The sequence below is a fragment of the Monodelphis domestica genome, chromosome 3, assembly GCF_027887165.1.
Source record: "Monodelphis domestica isolate mMonDom1 chromosome 3, mMonDom1.pri, whole genome shotgun sequence".
NCBI lineage: Eukaryota > Metazoa > Chordata > Mammalia > Didelphimorphia > Didelphidae > Monodelphis > Monodelphis domestica.
Window position 1 is genome coordinate 300,907,570 of NC_077229.1, and position 26,980 is coordinate 300,934,549.

General features: G+C 38.3%; 1 protein-coding gene across 2 annotated transcripts in view; it reads left to right on the top strand.

Moving 5' to 3' along the window:
• The first annotated feature begins 205 nt into the window (after window positions 1-205).
• The window catches only part of RGS20 (regulator of G protein signaling 20), a 105,640-nt gene continuing 78,865 nt past the window's right edge, over window positions 206-26,980 (top strand). Inside the window, exon 1 of one of the 2 annotated variants that reach the window (XM_056823920.1) lies at window positions 206-1,318. In XM_056823920.1, coding sequence (XP_056679898.1) covers window positions 1,313-1,318 — 6 coding nt within the window. In that variant the 5' untranslated portion in view covers window positions 206-1,312. Of the gene's footprint in view, window positions 1,319-2,688; window positions 3,304-26,980 lie in introns of those variants that run through there. The other variant, XM_007487125.3, reaches the window with a different exon arrangement.

A 26,980-nucleotide genomic window follows, 5' to 3' on the forward strand; every position in this document is an offset into this window, starting at 1 on the left:
ATTTCATGTTTGTTTACCAATGCCTTGGACTCAGATGACCTTAGTTTAATTTGTGGTTCCTTCATTTCGTTTTTAAATGTAATCGGTGGTCCTTTTTAGCTCTCCTTTCACTCTTCTCCTTCCTTTTGTTTGACAGTCAGACTGAGCTGGATCTTTGGGCCAAGAAGCTACATTTTCATCAACAATTTCCACTACAGTTTGTTAGCCATAGGAAAACAGAATCGGGGTGGGGAGGTTCTGTTTATATGTGTGCATGGGTTGTTTTGAGTTTCTATAGAAATGGGTTGGAAGCCTTCCTCTCAGGAGTCTTCTAAATAAATATTTCCCCACATCAAGGTCCTACATCCCCTAAGCAAGCAGCTAACAGGCCAGAAAGGCCAATGATTCAAATATGTTCAGAGCAAGCCATGGTGAGGGGAGACCTATTTTATATGTGCAGGAGTTTTAGTGATAGACCCAGCTGTAAGAAGAGTTCAGACTGATCGGTTTTCTTTCTGTATACTATCACAAAAGCAGAGCCAGGAAATATTTTGGTTGCCAAGACTAGTCTGAGATTAGCCTCTATTAATCCTAACGAGGCTGTTATCATGGAAGTATTTCCTAGATATCTATTCCTATGGAGCCAACAGATCATTACCAAAGTACCCTAAAAGGTCCTACATTCAACTTAGGGGAGAGATTGAATAAAAAACTATATGTTCTCTGATCTTCAAGAACTGAGTTGTGAACATGCTTATGGAAACACCAGGAGACTAAAAGAGAATAGAAAGTATTTTTTTAAAAAATCACATTGTTGACTTTGCCCCTTTTCCCCTTCAGAAGGAAGAACTACAGTACTATAGGGAAAGGAAATCTCTGGCTGAAAGCTGACTTGTCTGTGGCTGAAACCCATAGTAATTGTGTTTGTTTTGTTGTTTTCTTCTCTCAATCCCACCCCTCTCCATATTGCCCCCGCCTTCGAAAGCCAACTCCAGACCCCTCTGCTGCCCCCAAAGCTGCCAGACTCCTCTTTAGCCTGCTCTCTGGCTTCCCTCGGTTCTTTCATCTTCAGCAACCCCCACTTCAGGCTCCGAGGCATCGTCCTGACTTTCCCCCTCTGCTTCCTGCTCTGCCAGCTGCTGCCCTCACTCGCTGCTGCCCAGTTTCTGCAGGGCTTCTTCTCCCCTGGGGGGAGGCCACAGCGCCAGGTCGTTTCAGAGTCTTACTCTGGACAGCCCTGGCTCTGCCCATCCGCAAATCTTGGGAGAATCCACCAAACCCTACATGGAAAGACGCCAGGCTTCTGGAAGAGGATGGGACTACTTGGCAAACTATGCCCGTGAGTACTGCTTTCCTCAACCACGTTCCTTTAATATTTCCAGGTGATTTTAGCCTAATCTCATTCCCAGAAGTCACTGACTCTAATCACAATTGTTCAATTCAACCTCAATTTTCCAAAAACTTTAGTACCTCCCACTTCCATCCTAAGAAGAGGTGATCAATAGAAGAATCAGTGAGCATATTTGAGGAAATTGGGACTAACCCTGACCCCTTCCTTAATAATAGTCATTGGTAGATGCCTCCAACATCTCTATTCTTCCAGGATCAGATTCGAGGCTATTTTTCCTGGTGTATTTCTTATCTTTATTTCCGATCAAAAGCTGCCAGTCACCATTGCTATTCCCATGACATAGTTTTAAAGTTTCACCTCTACTTTTTCCTCCTCCTCCTCCTACTTCCTCATCTTTTCTGTTCCTTTCTCTCTCCCTCTTCCCCCTACTCCTACTTTCCCTATCTGTCTTTCTATTAAAGAGCTCTAGAGAAATAGGAGAAAATGATGTGGTGTTATTCATATGTCAGGTCAGTTTACAGCTCTGAAAAAATATTACTTAGCTTTCATAGGTTAAGCACCACGCCCCCAATTGTAAGCAGCTACTGATTTTCAAGGGTAAAATTTCGTCAATTGGAAGATACCTAATTTCCTTTCCAGTTCCTTTACTTTTTCCAATCCACTCCAGGACCAGTACTGGTTCTGCAGGTGCAGATTGGGGAAAGAATTTCCTATACAACATCAGGACAACAAGGTTTCTCCCAAACGGAACTCTGGCTCTTCTCTAATGTGTCTCATCAGGAGATGAGAGAAGCCTTTTCTCAATGGGGTCTTCCAGGGATTTGGTTTCTAGGGCAGGTAAGTGTTAGCCTTTCTTCCTGACCCTGGGTTGAGTTCAGAAGAAGAACCGGCTCCGCTTGATTCTATGAAAAAAGATGGTAGTGGGAGGAGTGGGGGTGGCAAGACCCAGGATCACGTACCTGAACTGAGGGTTAGGGTTGGGATGTAGTCCTTCAGTCATAAGTACGTCCTGGAAAACTTAAAAGTGGATAGATAGATAGATAGATAGATAGATAGATAGATAGATAGATAGTTCTAAACACGCAGAACCTTCTCCTCAACTCCCCTCCTACCTACTCTCCACACCTCAGCAGTTCAATCATCACATTTACAATACATAAGCACCCATGCTGTCCTACAAACTCTTGCATATGCGCACACACACACATAAACTGCTTTGTCCACCAATCCATCCCATTCCTCCCTCACAGATGTGTCTCTAGAACTCCAGTTGCACATCGCCTATCATTCGTGTAAACACTTCCAGTATTTCATATTCCAAAGAGCTTTGGATGAAGTAAGAGCGGGGGAGGAGAGAAAGAACAACATAAGACAACGCTAAGCACCTCCGCTCCTTTTCCTTTGGCTTGTCAAATTACAGCTGTGCTCAGCTTCCGCGGGGGAAATGGTACTGCTGTCCAGGGACTGGGTGAGGAAGAGAGCTGTTGTTACCCGCTACCTTTTCTGAAGGGATACTTTTATTCAGTCTCCCCGGTGTTCACGGTTCACTTCTTATTTACTCCTCCCTGTTTTATGCAGCCGCGGGTTGCCGCTGCCTCTGTGTTTGCCTCTGGCTCCCCACCCCAGCGGCAGCAACCCCAGCAGCAGCAGCAGCAGCAGCTGGAAACAGATCCTGGAAAGCCCAGATAACTGGCCAGGAGTAGGATTAACTGCAGCGAGGACCTTGATTTATTTTATCGGAAAGGGAGGAAGTGGAGAGTAGGAGTAAGGAGATGGAGCGGGAGGAGGCAATGAAGTGAGTGGGATAGCCACTGTAGTAAAAAATAATTACCAATATAATAAAAAATAATAGAAAAGCTGGGGGACGCATGCGCATGGCTGGCGAGCCGCCGTCCCTGGGTGAGGAGCCCGCAGCTAACCGTTGTGATCCAGGCAAAGATTTCCATCTGTCTTCCGGTACTGATGGTGAAATTGTAAGTACCGATCGCCTCTCACCTCCCCCCCCCCCCCCCCCCACTCCTTTGCTCAGTCACCACAGAGCCCCCTACCTTCCTTCGCCTCCCCTCTCTAAAGTTGCTGAACAAAGTAGACTACCTCCTGGGTGGGGAAGTTCCCAGAGCTAAGACTGGGCGGAAGCGGGGGTCTTCGTTGGGGACAAGAGTCGAGAATCTTCTTGCTGCTTTCTTTGTAAGATGTATCCCCTTTTTCCACCGTGAAGACATTTTCTCCCTCCAAAAGAAGCTTGCAGCGTCTAGGGGGTCATTTTTTGCGCCCTTTACCCTCCTCCATTCATTTTCAAGTCCTCGGGTTTGAGTTTGTTTTTTGTTTTTTAATGAGTTGAGTGTCTGTGGGACCAGGGGGGGAAGGGGGTAATTAGATCGACTATCTGTGTGGGTCTAATTGGAGATTGCAGAATTAAACTGAGTAGCCTAAGTGGATGGATAAGAAGGAGGTGGGATGGTGAGAGAAGTCAAATAGCTTTACATTTAAACTGCAAAATGCGTTTTAACAAACGAAAGGACATTCCAGGAGCCCAGTAGGGGAGGAAACGATTCTTGAACATGGCAGTAAATGGGGATGAGAGAGTCTGGATGTACCTGTTAGTAAGGAACAGAAACAACAACCAGAGGAATAAATTGAGTGTCTTCTGGAGAAGACACTGCCCTAGAGTGTGGAGGTGGGAGAGGGAGTGGGAGAAAGCAGGTTGGAAAAGTGGTGAAATTAGTTAGATGTCTCTGATTTCAGGTATTCTGAGGAGGGCAGAATTCAGATGTTGCATTTTCATGGAACTGTACTTCAGGTCTCGAAGGAGTAACAATCTAAAACATTTAATAAGCTGAACCCTCCCAGACATGTGGGATTGGGGAGTTCCGGTAACCCCTCCTTGAACAAACGAGGATTAAAAAACGTGGATTTTTATCCTTCCACGCCCCTCAGCCGGAAGATCCGGCAGCAGAGCTAGAGCTCTGAGCCGAACTGGGGGGAAATTTGTAACTGTAAAGTGAAGAAGCTGCGGAGAGATTGCAGCTACTGGCAGGAGGGATACGTAAACAGGGCTCCCACCTCCAAGATTAGCTAGGGGCAGAGATAGATGGAGGCCTGTTGCCCCCTTCTCCCCTGGGTAAAACAGTGACCCCCACAAGAACTGTGTGAAACCGACAAGGAAGTCCTAAAGATACCAACCCCCAGGCTCTAGGGTTGAGGTTGGGAGGAGGGGGTGACTGACAGTGGGTGGGTTTCTAGAATTCAGAAGAAAAAGGAAACTGACTCATTAAAGAGGCCGAGTCCAGTAGGAAAGAATCCTCCACGAGGAAACCAGAGACAAAGGTGAAAGAGAGGGGGCGGGCAGATTTCTAAAGTGAACCCTTTAGCTGAAAGATAGCAGCGGGGAAGATTATGGGAGGGGGTGGCGGGGGACGGTTGTTGAAGAGAAAGATCTCTGAGCAAGAGAGATTTAGCTAGATGTGAGGCAACTAGTGGTGCCATGGGAGTGGAAGAGATGGAGAAGTTGTTACAGGAATAGCTTTCCCTCCGGAAGAGTCAATGGGAAAACCCTTCCTCATTGCCTTCCCTACTCTGCAAAGGGCAGAGTCCAATATTCATTCTCCCTGCGGCTTCCCCTCTAGAGGTCACTGCGTGGTACTTACTAATTGCAATTGCCTTCCCTGCCTGCTTTCAGGCAGCCTCAATTATTGTGCATCATGAGGATTTCTTCGGAGCTCATCTACGTATACTCATTCTCACCAGTCACAGATCAATGGTCAAAAATGATTTATATTAACAGTTATAGAGGCTCTTTTAAAAATTACTTTAGCATCCTTAGTACTTGAAATATCAAAGGTAGAGAGTTTCTTCCAGGGTTCATAACAGTACTTCAAGGGGCTTTGTGTTCTATTTCCATGCTGTTAACAGTTAGCTATTTGAGTTAAAGACTGAAGATTTCATTGGATCATAGACTTTCGAACTGGAAGGGAGGGCCTGGAGCAGCTTTGGCAAACCTTTTAGAAATCTTGTACCCAAATTGCACTTTTAAGATGCTTATGAGGCCCACCCCCATTACCCCAGATAGTTGAGGGTCAGGGCATGCAGAAAATGTCCTGAGGCTTAGTGGATACAGAGAGCGGGGAGTGGAGCAGCCCCCTCCAACATGCCAGGGCTGAGGTACCACATCTTCCCCAACATGTGCATGGAGTCCAGAAGACCAAGTTAAAAATGGGCCTCAGATGCTAGCTGTGTGACCCTGGGCAAGTTACATACCTATGTTCACCTCAGTTTTCTCATCTGTAAAATGAGTTGGAGAAGGAAATGGCAAACCATTCCAGTATCTTTGCTAAGAAAATCCCAAATAGAGTGGCAAAGAATCTTACATGACTGAAAGGACTGAACAACATCCTTGCATTATAGATGAAGCCCAGAGAGGTTAAGTGACTTGACCAAGGATACACAACTATCAATTATCTGAGACATTATTCAAACCCAGATCTCTCTTACACCAAAACCAGAACTTTACTCATTATACCATGCATTTCCTGTCTGCTATCCTTTTAAAACTTAGCAGTGCTGGTTATGATGACATATCTAATGGTTGTGACTATCAACTGAAAAGTACCAGAGTGATGAGTGGTGACATATTTTTTATTAAAGTTTTAGTTTTTGCTCACATCCTAATTAAATCGCTAAATTTCTGCTAATTTGCTGGCTAGCACAGTCAGTTTGAAATCATGCTCCTGAAACAAACCAATATCATGAAAATGCTTTTCTCTGAAATAGAAAAAGAAGAGTTCTGCAATTTCTTCCATGTAGGTGCATTCAAATGGTCACACAGAAAGTATGCAGAACAACCTGAAGCCAGGTGTTCCTGATTCCAGCCCCAATTCCAATGCTTCTTTATCCAATGCCTACAGTGAGAGAGGAAGGGAGGGAGTAAATGAAGCAGACAGATACAGTCAACATACTCCTGGAATGTATTTTTTAATGTTTCTTAACTTATAGGCATTGTACTCTTACATAGTATTTAATCTTTTTTCTCCAAATTTACTCCTTATTTTGTAATTCAAGTAAAATAACTTGAATGGAGGTGAAGCTCATATCTTTTTAAAAGATTTATCTGTACATTTTTATGTCTTCTTCCCACTGCCTCATTGAACAATTTTTTAAATGACAAATAAAACCCTCAGAGTAAATTGAATAGTCCAGGAAGACAAATTCCATGTCCAAAAATGTATTTCTAATGTTCATTTGAAGTCTATAACCTCTCTGGTAGGAGATTGGCACCTATTTCTCTGGACTCATGGTTTATCATTATATTGGTTAGAGTTCTAAAGCCTTTCAAAGCTGTTTTTCTCTATAATTTTATCATCATTGTATAAAAATTGTTCTAATTCTGCTCACTTCACTCTGCATTAATTCATAGTGCTCTTCCCAGTTTCCTCTGAAATTGTCCATTCCTCAATTTTTTTATGTTTATATACCATAATTTGTATATCCATTTCCCAATAAGAGTGCACTCCCTTCATTTCCAGTTTGCAGCTACTACAAAAAGTTGTTATAAACATATTGTTACATAAAGGCCATCCCCCCCCTTTTTTTTTGAGACATGGTCTTATTAGTGGTATAGACAGTCAACTAGTAAATTTATTGACACCTGTTAGTATTTACCAGGCACTGTGTTATGTCATGGTGATACTAAAAGGAAAACCTCTCAAGAAGTTCATAAAAAGGGGGAAGACTGCATGCAAACAACTACGACAGATAGATAGATAGATAGATAGATAGATAGATAGATAGATAGATAGATAGATGATAAATTTAAGATAGTCTCAGAGAAAAGGCATTAATCTTAAGGAAGACTGGAAAAGGCTTTTTGCAGAAAGTGGTACTTTAGCTGAAGTTTGAAGGGAATGTAAAAGTAGAAAACGAGGAATGAGAATATTTTAAACACTAGAGACAACCAGAGAAAATTCTTAGAGCTGGTAAATGCAATGTCATGTTTGAGGAATGGTGAAGAAAGGCAGTGTTATTGCATTGCAGACTACATGGGGTGTAAGGTGTATGAAGACTGGAAAGGGAGGAAGAGGCCAGATAATGAAGGACTTTGAGGATTTTGTATTTGATCCTAAAGGCAATAGGAGGCCTTGGGTGGGGTGTGATAAGAGTCAAACATGTGTTTTAGAAAGATCAATTTGAAAGCTTAGTAGAGGATGAATTAGAAGGAGAAGAGACTGGAGGGTGGCTATTATAATAGCCTGGTGTGAAATGATGAGGACCTGCAAAAAGGTGGTGCTCCTCCTAATCAAAGGAGACTAATGGACATATAGATGAAAGCTGTTTCAAAGATATGAATGACAGACCTTGACAACAGATTGGATATGGGGGGAGGACTGATAATGAGAAATTGAGGATGGTATGTAGGCTGTGAGCCTGATGCCTGGAAAATTGTGGTTTCTTCAATAGAAGAAGGGAAGTTAGGAAGGAAGTTGGGGTGTGGGGAAGATAATTCCATTTTTGACACTAAGTTTAAGATATCTAAAGGACATACAGTACAAAACATCTAATGAGTAGTTGGAGATGTGAGACTGGAAATCTAGAGCTGGGCCAAAGGGTTTACATAATTTAGAAGCTTTTGGGGGCAAGGTTCCAAATAGCTTTCCAGAATGGTTACATCAGTTTACAGCTCCACCAAATAGTGCACTAGTGTGCCTGTTTTCCCACAGCCCTTCCAACATTTGTCATTTGCCTCCTTTGTCATCTTTGCCATTCTGATGGAACTAAGGTACTTTATTTACATTTCTCTATTAGTAATATAGAGCATTTTTATGTGGCTAATAGCTTGGATTTCTTCCTTTGAAAACTGCCTGTTCATATCCTTTGACAATTTATCTGTTGTAGAATAGCTCTTAGTATTACAGATTTGAATCAGTTCTATTTAGAAAATGATTACATATTAAATCAAACATAGTATACATTTTTATATGTTTTTTTTCCAAAAGTAATCAACTTTTAATGAATATTTACACACATACACACAAGCTCTTTCTCCAGTAAGTCTCATCTTTCACTTGGGAACCTATGTAGTTCTTCAAACTTACAGTTTACACCCTGATTATTACACCCAATCATTGAATGGAAAGCACTTATTCAATAGAAAAGACCTTTTTCTCTCTGGTGAGCTCTTCTTTCCCTCAGATACTTTGCCAATCCTCAAAATCTAAAGTATTTCCCAAAGGTTTTATGTTCCCCACAAAGAGAATTTTGCATTTGCAATTACTAGAAAGTCAGTCCCATTTCCTATTAGACTTGTTTAGTCTGTACACATCAAATTGGACTAACTTTACTCCTTTTCCTTCTGGCTTCCTTTTTTTCTTCTCCAATTTGGGAGCCATAAGCTTACTTCCAAATAATACCCCCATGCTGACTAATTTCATCCCTCTTTACTCTCCTCTTCCCCCATTAGAATATAAGTGAGAAACTTTTGTCACTCCACCCCAGGCTGCTGTTGCTTAGAATGTTTGCTTCCCTCTTTTCAGGGGACATTTAATACTCCTCATCTTCTGTGGGGCTAAGTCCCTGCCATGTTTCTTTCTTCCTACAAAGGACTCAACCCTGCTCAGTGCACATCTTAGCTCATCTCATCTCTGACTTGGTTACTTAGTCTGTTTCTTCATCAAAACTGGTTGTTCCCTTTATAGGCCTGAGACCAAGGATGAAGATCAGATCTTCCATATCCTTGACTCGAATGTACTTATATGTGGTATTAATGGGCATGTGCACATATTCCACAGAGAGATTTCTTAAATGCAGAACAAAACACTCATCCTTTAACCCTGTCAAGTTGACCCATCAATGAAATGGAGTCTCCATCTCTCATACAAGTTGGTTTTTAGGCTAATGCTGCATTATCTGATTCTTTTAAAGAAACTTTAAAAGCTGTAAGCTAAAACATCTTAGTATCTCCAGAGCCTATCACAGTCCTAGAACATGGTGGTAGGTACTTAATGTTTTCTGATTGACTAATTAGTTGGTTAAATGGTTAATATCATTTTGGTCACAAATTAACAAAAATGCCCTTAGTGTCAAAATCACATCTTAGATCTAGAAAGTGATTCAGAAAGCTTCTATTCAAACTCACTTAACTAACACATTAGGAAACTGAGGTCAAGATAGGATAAATTACTACATGATATCAAATAGCATTAGAAGCAAAACCAAGTTTATAACTTTTGTCTCTTGTCACCCAAAACCAGAGATTTTCCTACTACATCACATTAAATATTTCTTATTTACAAGTCCTATAGCCTTTGAAGTAACTGGGAGAGCTAATGGTATTATGTAAAACAAAACACAATCACTTGGTTATTTTTAAAAAATAAAAAGGGAAACAGATGCTTTATTCTACCATAAAAAAACAACCATGCCTTCAATCAATTTGGCTTTCTGTGTCTCTTGGACTTAATAGCATACTAGTTAAAAGACAAGATTCATAAAGACTTGTCTATGGTTATAGAGCAAACTAGAGATGAAACAGAATTAGAATTTGAGGTTCATTCCCTACTGGTGACTATCCAATTTGTTGCTTATTTCATAGAATGATGGTGGTCATTAATTAATCCTTTGCAGCCTCAATATGATCTATTGACTTCAAATTGGATTACGTTTTGAAATACGGTTTTGTAGAAAGAAGGTTTGCAGCCACTTGGAGGGGAATGCCATTATCTTGAAGCTTTGTGGGCCAGAGGACATGACAGAGGAACAGAGTCCTATTAGAAACCAATAGTCTATTGATCTTACTCCCTGATATTTAATAAAATGAATGAAAAAGATAGTCTTATGCTGTGTTTACATAGGGAATACCAACCTCTATGGCAAGCTGGTCTAAAATGGACTTCAAGAAGCATCTCTTAATGTGATATTTTAGGAATAACATTGCAGAGATTTTCAAATGAGTGGTATTACAAAATTACTTATGGAAATGATGCCTTTCAGGGAAAATATTTTCAAAGAATTATGGCTGAGCCCTTCAGGAAGAAAAGCCAAGGTTATTTTCCCAATGGATGAAATGGTATTACCCTTAAGTTTGAATTTCAAGGACAGATACAACATTTCCTCAGTCAAATGAATGGACTACTATTAAAGAGCATGACTTTCTATTATAATTCTCAAATGCATTCCAATATATGAGGTTCTGAAGGCATTATGAAGAAAATCAGATCCCAGTATGATCAGTGTGAATCACTGTCCGAAGGAAAATGTTGTGAATTAGTACCCAGTGCACCACCAGGTGAGTCATGATGTGAGCTAGTATTCAAACAAGTGCAATGTTAGTCAGCTCCTAATACAGTTTCATATGAGTCAGAGCTTAGCATTCAGCACAATATGTGTGTGAGTCACTGACTAATCTGGCACCATGCAAGTCTGTACCCAGTATGCTACATTGTGCTATTAGAGAGTATAGACAACACTGTATATTGTGAGTCAGTTCATAGTACAATTGAATGGAATTTGGGGGGCCATTTACAATAAAGTGGGATGTTACTGAATACTAAATAAGATATAAATATGATTAGGAATGTGTAGAATAAATTAATTTACCTCTAATATACCTGGTCATTCTCTTAGCAGATTAACTTTAATTTAATTCATTGAATTAACAGAGATTAAATTCATAAATAGAATTAATGTGATCATTTATCCAAAAATACTTTTCCTGAACGTCCTCAATGATCACTAAAGACAATTGAACATCTTTCTGATCTGAGGGGCTTACTTTTTAAATTAATAATAATTTCACTTAGGATTGAAAATATGTTTTTAATATGTGTGGTAATCATATAGACCATGATATTTCTTTTTATTTTAATTTAATTTAATATACTTTTTTAGATTTTTCCATTATTATATGATTCATGTTCTTTCCCTCCCCCTTCCCAGAGCTGATAAGCAATTCCACTGGTTTATACATATCTTATTTCATAATTTCACAAAACCTATTTCCATATTATTCATATTTGTAATAGGGTAATCTTTTAAAAACCACAACCCAAATCACATACCCATATAACCATGTGATCAATCATATGTTTTTCTTCTGTGTCTCTACCCCCAGAGTTCTTTCTCTAGATGTGGATAGCATTCTTTTTCATAAGTTCCATGGGATTGTTCTTGGTCGTTGCACTATTAATAGCAGAGTCTATTACATTTGATCATCCCAAAATGTTAAATTAATGTTTACAGTGTTCTCCTGGTTCTGCTCATATTACTCTGCATCAGTTCATGGAAGTCTTTCCCGTTCATATAGAAAGCAAGCAGTTCATCATTCCTTATAGCAGAATAGTATTCTATCACCATCATATACCACAATTTATTCAGCCATTCCCCAATCAAGGGACACACCCTCATTTTCCAATTGTTTTGCCACCACAAAAAGTGCAGCTATAAATATTTAGACCATGATATTTCTTAATCTCTCTGTGTGATAGAGAGAGAAGGAGGGAGAGGAAAAGAGTCATAGAGACACAGACAGACAGACAGATGAACTACTTTAGCAATCTGTTAAAGCCTAGGGACCCCCAACTTAGAACAATAGTTTTAAATAATTGGAGGAAATGCTAAATTTCAGTTGGATGTTAGTGAAAATAAAGATGTATTTTTTTTCAATAATCATAGGGCTAGACAGAAGAAACTTGTGCAGAATTATAATGGGCTTGAGGAAAATCTAACTTAAGCATTATCTCAACTGTGAAGAAAAGAAGTGCCTCTTCTCACTGCTCCTCTTTTTGTTATTGACTATTTTATCTGGGATTGTGACTGAGTGAAATGAAAAACTGCTCTAACAACTCCTTGAAATTGCATTTTGACTTTTAAACAACCAGCAGTGTGTTTTATTTTCCTATTTTGAAGTTAGCGAAATCAAACATTTCTAAGCTAAAGCAGCATTGTTTACAAGAAGGTTCTGCCTTCATTACTTTTCTCACCCACTCATTCAAAGTGGTGTCAAACTTTAATAGACCCATATAGAACCAACCTATCCATTCATAGAACAGGAGGAGTAAGAGCTCATCTCCTTATTTATGAAAATCTATCTTGGAATACATTCAAGAAAATTCTTCCATAGCTTACCATTGCTGATATATCATTAGGGTGAGTAAAATTAGTAAATCAATAGTTTAGAAGCTTAAAGAATCAACAGGTTTCTTAGTAGATTGAAAGATACACAAGGTAACCCATAGAGTAAAGAAGTTATTACTCTGAGCACCTTACCTGGATTACTCTTAAGATACCTTTATATTATTCTCTTCTTTGTTCACTGAATATCAAGTCACAGAACTGTGGACACACATTTCATCACTAAAAGCAACTTTTTAAAAACCTAAGTCTCTTTATTCCATTATATGTGAAGAGACGAATGCTTCTTCATATTGAATGGATATTATTTTACACAAGAAATTATATTATCCTAAGATATAATGTAATTCTTAATTTAAAATTAGAAAAAATTTAAATTTAAAATGGAGATAATTTATATCATAGTGGATAGAGTTAATCTTGAAATCTAGAAGATCTAGGTTCAGGTGTTGCCTCTAACACAAAATGGCTGCATTACCATGGACAAATCACTGAACTTCATTCTGGTCTAGGGGCAATCTTATGAGACTTCAAGTTGCAGAGAAATTGTTAATATGAATCTATGGAGGGAGTTTCCTAAAATGGGAGTTCCCTGTTCTAATGAAACTACAGGTCCAGGTCCTGTTCTCATTCCCTTTAGAAATAGCATTTGTTCTTTTAGGTCTCTAGAGTTTTTAAAATTGTGGATTATAGAAGACTTAGATCAGAGGATTTTAGGTATAGTGCTGGAATTGCCTTCATCATCTAGTCCAATCTCCTCAAGTTAACTAAGATCCTGAGGAATTAAGTCAGTGAGTCAGGAAATAAACCCTTATTAAGCATCTACTATGTGCCAGGCTTTATGCTAAGTACTGGGGATTCAAAGAAAGTCAAAAGACAATCCCTGCTCTCAAGGAACTCAGTCTGATAGGGATGTTGTCATACATATAGCTACGTACAAACAGGATATATACATGGTAAATTGTAGATAATCAATGGGAGTAAAATAAAATTAAGGAAGATTGAAAAAGTCTTCCTGTAAGAGGTAGGATTTTAGATGGAATTTGAAAGAATCCAGGAAGTATAAATGAAGAGAAAGAGAGAACATTAGAGGCCAATAGAAATGCCAGAGACAGAATATGGTGTCTTGTAGAAGGAACAGCATGGAGGCCAAAATCACTGGACTACAGAGTACATAGATAGATCAGGGATATGGGGATATGAGGGAAGAGAAGATATAAAAAGATTGGACAGGTAGGGAACAGGCAAATTATGAAGAGGCTTGAACAAACATATTTTATATTTGATCCTAGAGGTGATAGGAAACCACTGGCATTTATTGAGTAGACCTGCATTTCAGGAAGATCACTTCCACAACCCAATATAAGATGGGAGTATTGGTTTAAATATATACAGATAAATATATAGATAAAATATATACATATAAAAATATATAGGTTTTTTTTTTAAGTTGCTTGTAGTGATAGAAAAATATGTGTCTTCCCTTCTAAGATGTGATGTCCAGTGGGCAAGGAAAAAAACAATATGTAGGTATGTTAAAAGTAGTCCATGTAGGATGCCCAGAGAAATAACTTTTTTACTGCATGCATTACTGTATATATTTATGTACCAACTGGGAGTCCCTCCAGTAGGGAGAGACTTTGTGACAGAAAGACCAATCAACAGATTATTGTGAAAGCCCAGGCATAAGATGATAAGATCCTGTACCCGGCTAATGGACATGTCAGGAGAAAGAAAGAAATGTTATGAAGGTAAAATAGGCAGGCCTTGTCAACAGATTAGATATAAGGGGTGAGAGTGAGTAGAGGAAGACATCTATAAAGTGAACCCAGATAACTGAGAAGATAGGGGTACCTTCAATAGTAATAGAGAAATTAGGAAGTCTCCCCATCCTCAGGCCCCAGGCAGTGCTAGGCAAATTGAAAAGCTGTAATTGATTCCTGAGATGTGTCAAGGAGAACTGATGGGTGGGGAAAACTGTATATAAGGGGGAACTTGAGAAAGATTCAGGCCTTCTTGGATTCATTCTTGGAAGCCTTTAGCCTAGGGAGCTTGAGCTCTGGTGGAATTTCTTTTGTGGTCTTTTGCCTCATGGGCATGAGCACTGGTGAGATTCTTTGCAGTCTTTTGGCTCCTGGATCAAGCTCTTGGATGGCTCAGAGTCTTGTGGCAGCTCAGCTTGATTAGGCATTCAATTCTGCCTTAGTGGATTGAGGAGTTCCACTTTGATAACTCTCTTGGGTTTAAGAGACTTTCACAGACTTCCACTTGGAGATTGGAACCTGGAGGCTGAAACTGTCCCACTCTTCTGGCTGGAGATCGGAACTTTGTTGGAGGAACAAGCTAGATTTCTTCAGAGCAGACTTAGAGTGGTGGGCTAGAAAATTCCTTATCTTCTTCCTACATTTCCCTCTCTTACTATCATTGTTTTGCTGTAATAAAGCTACTAACAGTCTCATTACTTAATATTTAATTATTATAAAGTGACCACAATTGTTAAAAAATTCTTATATTTGTCAAACCCATTTTAATTATTAAATTGGGAAAATAATAAGTTCCATTTTGGACATGTTGCATTTATGTTTCTCTGTTATATCCAGTTTGAATTATCCAAAAGACACCTGTAAATTTGAGATTAGGGGTCAGGAGAAAGGTTAGGACTAAATAAATAAATTTAAGGATCATCAGCATAAAGATGATAGTTGAACCCATGGGAGCTGTTGAATTTACCAAATGAAATAGTATAGAAAGACAAAAGATGAGGGCCCAAGAAAAATTCCTATGGGAGAGTCACAATTAGAAGGTGTGAACTGGATGGAAATCCAGCAAAGGAGATGGAGAAGAAACAGCCAGATAGGTAGGAGGAGAACCAGAAAAGAAAGGGGTCCTAAAAACCCAGAGAGAAGAAGAGTGCCAAGGGTGAGAAGATGATCAATGGTGACAAATCCTGCAGAGAGATCAAGAAAGATAAGGATTAAGAAAAGACATTACAGAGTGGGTGGAGCCAAGATGGTGGCTTAGTAGCAGTGAAAAGCTAAAACCTCTCTGACAATCCTTCCATACCAATCTTTAAAGAGCACCTCAAAATGATAGGAATCAAAAACCAACAGCAACACAGAGTAAGAGGGCTCTCCTGTTGAACACAACTTGAAAGATGGGGAGAGAAAGTAGATTTTCACAGGATAAAGGGTAACCAGAAGCAAAATTGCAAACAGAAGAATGCTGGCCAACCAACACCATCCCTCCTACTTGTTCCAGGTCTAAGCCTGGACATAGGCCAAATTTGGGATCCCAGGATTGTGATCTTTAAATTACTCCACCCTACGTAGATTAAGTTGTAATATACTGATTGAACAATGAAGGTACTTAGTTCTCACCTTATAGTGAAGCTAGAACTTTAAGCTAAGTCTATTTTAAGATCTTAATACAAAAAGGTGTTAAGTAACTATAGAGGTTACATTAATCACAAAAAGGTCAAGTAACTAACAAAAGGTGAACTTTACAAAGAAGTGTTAAGTAACTCAAAAGGTATAATCTAATCAAAGAAGATGAGAACTAAAAGTATGGGCAGTCCTGGAGAAAGCCTTTGATGTGATAGGTAGATGTGAAAATTTAGAGGAGGAGACACAAGGGTGAAAGGTCTATATATTTGGGATTTTTCATCTCTCAGCCAAAATTCTTTCCCTGATTGATGGTGGAGAGTTAGCTGAGAGCAGCATGCTGAGCTTTCGGCATCTTAGTGTGGCTACAAGCTATTGTCCATTTCAGTGGTGAGTTTCTGGCCAAGTTTCCTCTTTTACTTTCCAACTTTATCCTCTTAGAAGCCTTTAATCTTCTTCAGAGACCTAGAGGTGGGCATTTTAAACTCCCTCTGGCATAGGCCATGCAGGAGAAATCCTATATCCTCTTCCCTCCTTCCCCTTAATTTCTTCCCTCTATATTAATTAAATTACCATAAAATTCCAGACTGACTTGGGTATTTTATTTGGGATTTCCCCCGGTGACCAAATTTAAGTCACAACTCTAAAATCATCTTTACAGTCCCCTGACTACCCTACCACCAACAAAGCACCCCAGACCCCAGACCCACCCCTTGAAATTTCAGGCCATGGCATTAGCCCACAGTGAGGCCTGGAAGTCCATAACACTTACCACCCTTTCAAACCTGCTCTGTAGTGAAGTTTTTAGTCCCAGGGCAAAATAGCTCTGAGTGCTGTGGCCTGCAAGTCATCAGAGGATACAGAATCATAAGATTTCAAAATTCCCAGTACAAAGGCAAAAAAAAAACAACTGGGAAAATGAGCAAACAGCAAAATAAATACCTAACCCTAGGAAATTTCTATCAAGGCAAAGAACAAAGAACAGACACAATTGGGGAAGGTGAGACCCAAGGATTCATATGCAAAACTTCAAAGAAAAACTGGAGTTGGTCTCAGGCCCTGAAAGAAATAAAAAAGGAATTAAAAATCAAATAAAACAGGTCAAAGAAAAATGGGAAAAAGAAATGAAAGTAATATTTTAAAAAATAGCTTAAAAAACAAAATTGGTCAACTGAAAAAAGAAGCATAAAAATCCAATGAAGAAAAGAATTCCATGAAAAGTAGAATGAATCAGATGTAAAAGGAAAAGAAAAAGATTCAAGAAAGATATTAAAACTTCCCGGCCCGTGAGAAGTTTTAAGGTAGGAAAATAGAAACAGGATAGAAGTTTTGAATCCCGCGAAGGGCGTGAAAGAGCCAACCTTAGAGATATGAATAAATGAGTCAGTAATCAATTATTAATATTCAGGAGCCACAGCCCTGCTCCGACCACTGGACGTTACTATTAAGGCTATTCCCATCCAATGATCCCAATTTAACACTGCACTGGTCAGAGGATAATACTAGCTCAGTAGGAAAGGAGATTAGAAACTAAAGGAGTTAGATAATGCTAGGTATTAGCATTGGAAAAGAGAGAGAGACAGGAAGGCCTGACCGAAGGGCCAGGCCTCAGGGAAAAAGATAGAGAGGAGAGAGAAAGGGGAGAAGTTGCTCCTTGGCAAACCTGTCGATGTCCTCGAAGTGGGCGGAGCTGGCTGCGTCCCTTTCTTTTATTCTCTTTGATACACAAATGAGCTCAATACATATTGATAAGTTACATGATGCCTCAATACATATAGATGAGTTACATAGTGTATTGCCATTGGATAATTGCAAATTATGACAAGGTGAAGGTGGGGTTATTATCTTCAGGTGAGTGAGACAGGAGGAAGCAAGGTTTCACACCCTAACTTCAGCCACGCTGGGAATAGAGTTCATTGCCATGCACAGAATGGCCATGTGCTCACTCACAATCCTTGTCTCTCCATAATACCTATGGGCTGGACTGCTACAGATATTCATTCATTAAAAATTAGAATTGGGCAAATAGAACCTAATGATTTCATAAAATATCAAGAAATAAGAAAACAAAATCAGAAAAATGAAAAAATAGAAGAAAATATAAAATATCTCATTGAAAAAACAACTGACTGGGAAATAGATCCAGGAGAGACAAATTAAGAATTATTGGACTACCTGAAAATCATGATATTTTTTAAAAGCCTAGACATCATATTACAAGAATTAGCAGAGAAAACTGTCCTGATATTCTTTTTTTTGTTGTTGTTGTTTTATTTAGTCAATTTAGAACATTATTCCTTGGTTACAAGAATCATATTCTTTCCCTCCCTCCCCTTCCCTTATTTTTAGGTCCTTTTCCTATTGACAAATGATCAAAACCATAGTCATTAAAAAAACAAATATCCATGAGTGGGATAGTATATTTGGTTAGTGAATATCATTGCTGTTCTGAGAACCCCAGATTATTTGGTTCTTAGAGGGAGAAAATAATCCCACCAAATCCAAACAAAATGAATTTAAGAGGTATCTTGATGCATTATACCAAATTCCATTAAAATTGAACTCTAATATCCAAGGAGGCATTGTGGTGCAATGGAAAGATACTGGCATTGTAGCCAGAAAATCCAGGTCCAGATCCTTTCTGTCTCTTACAACGTATTTAACCTTTTCAATTAAATATATGTGTCCCAGTTTCTTCAGCTGTAAAAGAAGGGGACTGGATAAGACATTTAGAATCCCTCTAAATGTATGTTCCTATTCCTCAGCTTGGTGAGTTTTCCCACCATTTCTTTGGCTAACATGTCCATTTTCCACCACAGAATGACACCTTACTGAGTACCTAAAATTTTATACACAGTTCAAAATAAGGATCTCTACTTTTAGGTTCTCTGGTTCTCCATTTTTAGAACTGTGTGTTTGTTACATATAATTGTTTAATTACTACAGAAAAGGGGAATTTTAAAAAAAACATCCAAAAGGCCAGTGTTCAATCAAGTATCTTAACCATACTGGAGAAGACCAAAATCATGAAAGCCAAAGAGTCACAAAAACAATACAAACAAACAGCAAAAAAAAAAAAAAAAAAAAAAAAAAAAGGAACTGGCAGAAGAAAATATGAAATTAGGCAGACCTGTGAAGATCTACCCTGGGAACACTAATGGCACCTCAAGACATGATAGCACTCCGGGGTTTCCCATTAGCCTATTTTAATCAACAGCAGGCCTACTGGAAAAAGGACTCCAGAGACACTTGCTAATGAGAACAAGCAAATACCAGTATTTCCCTTATTGTGGTCAATACACATGTTAGCATGAAGATTGGAAAGACTGTACATAATTTGGTAATTGTCTATACTAAAAGTTGATTATTGTCTCTCAATGAGTAATTGCTGGGGAGAAGAGTTCTTAAGTATTATGTATCTGAAGAAGAAATGCATCCAAAAGCAGTGGAGAGAACGGAATCAGAAAAACCTGGGTTCAAATCTCACCTCTGAGACTTACTGGCTCAATAACCTCTGAGCCTATAGAAACTCTGACTTGCCAACTGATACTTATGACCTGTATCACCTAGGGCAAGTATTTTAGTATCTAAGGGCTTTAGTTCCTTGGCTAAATGAGGGGATCAGACTATTTTTTCCTATAGTTTCTTCTGGTTCTAAATTAATGAACTTAAGAATAAGGTAGATGGGCTATGTGGAAGAAAAGTTCCCACATCGATGAAGTCAGAGATCTTTGATTTCCTGTGGTGGTAACTTAACTGTCGATCTCCATCTACCTAAGTACTAAATTTCATTGGAAATCATTAAAGGCATCACAAAATACACGTCCATTTGAACTTTTTTTATCAGCAATGATTTTGTTTTAAGATGGCAGACTGAATTATACATTGAATTTAAGAGGTATCTTGATACCCTTTTGCATTGTACCATATTTCATTAAAATCAGTCAATTTCCCCTAAATATTACATAGAATACAAACAAGTGAATACAAAATGGTAAGCCAATTGAATTAAAACAGAAACTGTCTCAATGAAACAGAGAACAACTCCAAAGCTTTGCATAATTTAAGCGCATGTATGATAGTATGGTTCAGATTTTATGTCTATTTACTGAGAAAATTTGAAGTAAGAGATCAAAATTGGGGGGAAAGTATATTTTTTTTTGGTTCAAGTTTAGAAAAAGTTTCAGTAGGGGCATTGAGTCTTTTTTTGTGCCTTAAAGTACAAGATTTAGATCAACAGAGGAAAGGGAAGAGATTATTCTAGACCATCACTGGCAAAGGTTTTCAAGTTCTCATGCCCAAACTGCAACTTCAAGCTGTCTATGAGCCCCTCCCCCCATCATTATGCCAGAGAGTAGAGGGAGGAAGTGCTCACTTTGGGTGGCTGGGCAGAAGTGCAGGGCATGAAAAAAATGTTCTCGGGTGCTGGGAAGAGGGGGAATAGAGCAACTATCACACACACACACACTCACACACACACACACACACACACACACACACCCCTTGCTGTCTTGGCAGGCAAGCCAATACTTTGCCAATGGTGTTCTGCACTGAAGTAGTAGGAAGTGGTGAGAAAATTTAGAAGTAAAAAGCCCTAAATTCAAGGTTAGGTTTAACTTACATACATAAATAATCTTAGGAAAGTCATTTATAGCTTAATTTTGCTACCTAAAAAGTGAAAGATGGGGGGAGAAAAGGAGGGAATCCAAATTTATTAAGCATCAGCTATATGTCAGGCACTGCATTAAGTACTTTACAAATAAATGTCTCATTTGATCCTAATAATGTCCTATAAAATTCCTTCTATTCCTGTGATTCCATTTGTATGTGCTCAGAATGTTGGAGGGGTGAAAGGCATTAAATGCCAGGTTAAGTAATTTGAACTTTTTATGGTAGACAAGTAGAAGCTGCTATAAGAAAAGTTGTAAAATCAGTGGAATAATTGAGGTAATGGAGACAATAGAATAACAATAAGAATAAAGGGGAATGACAATAGAAGTAAAAAAGAAAAGAGAGATGGGAGAGATATGGCAGAACCAAACTCAACAGGACTTGATAACCTTAAAAGTAAAGAGGTCATGAGGAAAACTAGGTGACTAGATGAGTGGAGAACCAGCCATAGAGACAGAAGGTCCTGGGTTCAAATATGGATTCAGGCACTTGCTAGCTGTGTGATTTTGGGCAAATTGCTTAACCCCAATAGTCTAGCCCTTACTACTCTTCTGCCTTAGAACTTAGTATCAATTCTTAGCATTGATTTTAGGATAGAAGGTATGAAATTTAAAAGGAAAAGAGAAGAAAGTAAGAGTTTGTGGAGAGAGAAGTCATAGATAAAACATAGGTTTCAAACATGAGCGACTGAGAAACATGATATGATTGATACAAGTTGAAAGAAGGTTTGGAGTCAAAAGACCCAAGTTTGAAGCCAAAATATATTACTTACTCCCTAAATATAGGATTGTACAGTTTCCTTCTCTGGACCTGTCACTCTGTTTATCAGGAAGATGATTCCTTCTTTGGCCCTTCCTAGTTCTGAGATTTATAATCCTAATTTCCATATAGTGAAGTGAACAGAAATGGGAAATAATATTACCAATGACTACAAAGATATAAGTGAAAAAGAATAATAACAATAACAAGACAGAACACTGGGCAATTACAATAGCCATGCTTATGCTTATTCCTGTAAAAGAGTGGAGATAATGAATCTCCTCTTCTTTTTTGAAGAAAGGGACCATGAGTTTGAAATATAGAAATATTTTCAGAAATGAAGATAGAGTAAAAAACAAAACTAAATATTTTTACGTTCATAAAACTTATGATCCTAACTGGATTCTAATTAGGGAAGTCAGAAAGATGAGTAAATTTTGGGATTAGCTAATGATGTTAAGGGTGGTGATTGTATAAACTGAAAAACAAAAAAGCATGTGATCATAGGAGCTAATTCTGGAGAAACTTTGGGGAGGGAGGTGAGTAATTAAGTGTCAAATGCAGCAGAGAGAGAATGGAGGGTGATGACTGGGAAAATCCCATTGGATCTGGATGGAAGGATGTTGGAGATTTAAGAATAAGGAGTTGCAATAGAATAGTAGAGAACCAAAGCTAGGTTTTCATTGGTTTAGGAAGGTATTCATGGTAAGGAAAAAGAGACAACAGATTTTAAGGGATTATCTAGAATAAATGTAAAGGTCATATGAATTTTTTTTTTTTAAGATGAGAAATATTGGAAGAATAGCGAAAGGTAGAAAGTAAGGAGCTGATGAAGAGACTCAAGAGGGAGATGGTGATGGAAATACACCATCTCTGTAGGTAAGACAGGACAGGATCAAAAGCATAATAGATGTTATGCATTCCTATAGAGAAATAAAGTATGTGCTAATGATGCTACTGGTTGGATCTTGATCAGAAAACTTAAATAAGAAAAGGGATAAATAGTCATCAACCATAGCTGAGATGTTTGGGAGTCACCATGATTATGCTCACCAGGAAGCCAGGCTGAATAACAGGGTTTAGGAAAGAACTAAAGCATCAGAATCAGGAGAAGAGTCCCTGGCAGAGGAAAGCAAATGAGCCCTGAGTCAAGTAAGACAGACAAAAAAGGTAAGTCAGATCGGAATGACCCTGAATCAAATGAAAAGATGCTACATAGTAGACTATTCAGTCAGGTCCCTGTGAGAACAAGCTAACAAGCAACAAAGTAGTGCTGTTCCCACATTCCTTTTGAGAGGCATCTAGATGTTGTAGTGACTAGAGTTTGGTTATGGAGTTAGGAAGACCTAAATTCAAATCTGGATTCAGACTCTTACTAGCTACATGTGTGACCCTGAGTCTCTTCACTTCTGTTTGCCTCAGTTTCCTCAGTTATAAAATGGAAACAACAATTGTACTTGCCACCCAGGGTTTGTTTTGAGAACCAGATGATAAAAGTAAAGTATTTAGCTTGAAACCCGGCTGGCATGCAATAGGGGTCTAAAGATTCTTGTTTCCTTCCTTTTGTGTATATTCTTCTTTGTGTATATACTTCACTATTGTCTGAGGTGGGTTCCTCCTGTCTCACAGGCTTGTTGCAGGAAAAGCATGTTATAAACCATAAGATTCTACATAAATTATTACTTTATACTAAATCTGTGGATCATACTTTCATTCATTAATAGCTGAAAGAATTGCAAAGCATCATATAATTAATACATTTAATAGTTTCATAATAAAAATAATTTAATAAAAGATCGGTTATAAGTGTTCTATAGTAGCGAGGGAAAGGCATAGAAGACAAAAATTGCCCAGGAATGTGGTACTCATCTTCCAGTCATTGGGCTTCAATCATAGCAATTTTCCTTTTCCCCATATTTGTTTCCTGCAATGAGATTGGGATAAGAGAACAAGTAGAAAATGTTTGTATAAAGAATAATCATGACGACATCACAACATAATGAATAGAAGAATCTGGCTTTGTGGTAAGGAAGACCTCTGTTCAAATCCCATATTGATACCTAATAGTTGTGCAACTATAGACAAGTCACTTAACCTCTCATTGCCCAAGGCAAATCTTTAAGTCACAGAAAGGGTGCTAATTTTATTGGTGAAGGGATTTCACTGGAAGTTCCCAATACATGTGAAGTCATAAGTTTGGATTTTTTTAGAGAAGGTGGTTAGATGTTTGATGTATGTAAGAGTATATATTCAATGATAGTCCTACCAAAACATTAACAGAAACATTTTACTTAGATACTTTTACATTGTAGTTTACTAAAATTATTGAAAAGTTCATAATAAAATTATAATTATATAACAAATAATAAAATTACAATTATAAAATTATAGAAAATTCCTTAGAATAATCAACAAAATAAATCTTCACTAAAGCTGATATATCTCAGTTAACTGTAAATATTTTTATGGGGAGAAGTCAGAGATTTATCAATTATATATACAATGTAAATAAAAAAGAAGGATTTATTAGGTCTTGGTAAGAAGGTTTATGGGAAATAAATAGTTACTATATGAAGTTTAACTGATAATAATCTTTACAAAAGAAGTCCTTGCTGGGATGGTTGGAGCATACTAGTATAATCAAAAAGGAATAAATACAAAAACATGGTTAAAGACACTATGAGAAAATTTTCTTGAAGGAAAATCAAATAACCTCATTTAAAACTCTTTTTACATTCCCAACTTCTACTGTTATCAAAGGGATGAGGAATTATTTCAATTGGAGCCTGTGAACTCGGATCAGCAAGAACTAATGAATAGAAAGGATCATGAAAGAACTTTTATTTGCACAAAAGTCTAAACTGCAGTAAAAATTAGAGGCTAGATCAGTTCAGACACTCCATATGACAAGAATATAAAATAGGATGAGGAAAAAAATCCCTTTGTCTTTACGTCCTATAACAAGGTCATTACCAACAGATTTCACCACAAAGTGGGAGATTCTCAATAAGAAAGAAATGACAGGGTGTGGGAAATGTATATTATTACCCAACAATAGGATAAGAATTTTTAGTGGGAAAAAATAAAGATGGATTTACTCTCATTATAGACATAATTAAAAGAAAGGCAGTTAATTTTTTGCACATTTATGCATACAAAGTGTTACTATCTAACAATTGAGAGAAATATAGTCAGTGGAGGCTTGAGGTGATGAGACACTTCCAGATTCCTCAGGATACATTAAAACCCTAAGGTGAAAAACCTCTGACAAAGGTTTAATTACTCAAATTTACAAAGAGCTAAATCAATTGTACAAAAAATCAAGCCATTCTCAAATTGATAAATAGGCAAGGGACATGAACAGGCAGTTCTCAGCCAAAGAAATCAAAACTATTAATAAGCACATGAAAGAGTGCTCTACATCTCTTATAATCAGAGAGATGCAAATCAAAACAACTCTGAGGTATCACCTCACACCTAGCAGATTGGCTAACATGACAGCTATGGAAAGTAATGAATGCTGGAGGGGATGTGGCAAAGTAGGGACACTAATTCATTGCTGGTGGGGTTGTGAATTGATCCAACCATTCTGGAGGGCAATTTGGAACTATGGGCAAAGGGCGATAAAAGAGTCTGCCCTTTGATCCAGCCATAGCACTGCTGGGTTTGTACCCCAAAGAGATAATAAGGAAAAAAACTTGTACAAGAATATTCATAGCTGCGCTCTTTGTGGTGGCCAAAAACTGGAAAATGGAGGGATGCCCTTCAATTGGGGGATGGCTGAACAAATTGTGGTATGTGTTGATGATGGAATACTATTGTGCTCAAAGGAATAATAAAGTGGAGGAATTCCATGGAGATTGGAACAACCTCCAGGAAGTGATGCAGAGCGAAAGGAGAAGAACCAGGAAATCATTATACACAGAGACTGATGCATTGTGGTACAATGGAAGGTGATGGACTTCTCCATTAGGGACAATGCAATGTCCCTGAACAATCTGCAGGGATCTAAAAAACACTATCCACAAGCAGAGGATAAACTGGGGGAGTAAAAACACCAAAGAAAAGCAACTGCTTGACTACAGGGGTGGAGGGGATATGACTGAGGAGAGACTCTAAATGAATACTCTAATGCAAATACCAACAACGCGGAAATGGGTTCGAGTAAAGAACACATGTGACACCCAGTGGGAGAGGTGGTGGGAGGGGGAGGAGGGAGGAAAAGAAAATGATCTTTGTTTCCAATGAATAATGTTTGGAAATGACCCAATAAAATAATGTTAAAAAAAAAACCTAAGGTGAGGTTGTAGGCTGCCTGGACCTGGCATAACATATGTAAATAAATTAACAAAGAGATTATACTTTATCCATATAACTCTAAGCTGAGACCATGTCTGCTGAAAAGAGCAATGAATCAGGCATTTTTCATATGATATGAAACATTTTTCATATGATAAATGAAATTAGAATGAGTTGACTTGTGGTGCAGTGGAGAGAACAGTAAATTCAGTCAGAGAACTCAGGTTCAAATTCATCCCATTTCTGCCATTTACTATTTGTATGACACTATGTGAGACCAGTTTCTCTCTTTTTTTCCCAGTTTTCTTAAGTACAGCGTGAGGAATAGATAGTCTCTAGGGATCTTTGAGGTCTAAATCTTTGATCCTATAAGTAAAGTGGGTTAAAAATAAAAGGGGGGGGGGGAGAAGAGAGGAAGGAAAGGAGGGAGGGTGAGAGAAAGAGAGGGAGAGAATTTAGGTTGGGAAAGAAAAGAAATGTATATGGGCTTTTTGTGGCAAGTGATTTACACTGGCTAAACTTCTGTACAAAATTATAATTGATGTCAATGTCATTTATATTGTCCATTCCCCATTTTTCATTACCAATTCCTTGCTTAAATAATTAAAGGTCAGATTTTAAAACTTATGTCATATTTTTCTCATTATTATTCCTTTAGCTTTTTATGAATTGTGATTCTCTGCTCTGATAAGTCAGTAGTCTGACCACATGGAAAGGTAATCAATGCATCATTCTCATATCAATAAAAATCTTTTCCTGTAAGTTAAAATATAATCAATTTTGTTTTCTGTGACATTATTTGGTGTTCTCCAGATAACATCTGCCAGTTCTTTTCTCATGATAGAAAGGAATGAGATTTCTGTCTATTCTACATGTTTTTTAGTATCTCTCACCCTTTCTTCTTGAACTATGCTTTCCTCCCACACAGCATTTTCTTCCTTTTTAATAAGCTCCCAGAGTACTTACTCCCCCTAGCCCTAGCATCACCAGCTCCCATTCACGCTTACTCTGAAATGGATCTGGAATATATGACCTACTACTGCTACTTACTGCCAGCTGTGGGGTTGACTTCCTTAGATCAAAGTAACATAGTCTGCCATGGCAGCAACTTGGGACTATGCCAAAACCTCCAGGAGATAGACATGGAGGAGACCTGGAATCTTTTATTCACCTACCTTTATCAGCAGGCCTCTCCACATCCATGAATACTTTATTTGGACTAATTTCCCAAAGGTTCACATACTCCCACCTCACCATACTTTCTCCATCCCAGTGATGCTGCAATTCTTCCCCAATCTCAGTTGTCCAACCCCTAATTCCCATTTATTTCAACCCTATCTGCCCACCTACAATATTCCTCTCCAGATCTATCTTACCCTTCCATTGTGCCTTCTGAAACTACCACTCAAAAACTAACAAA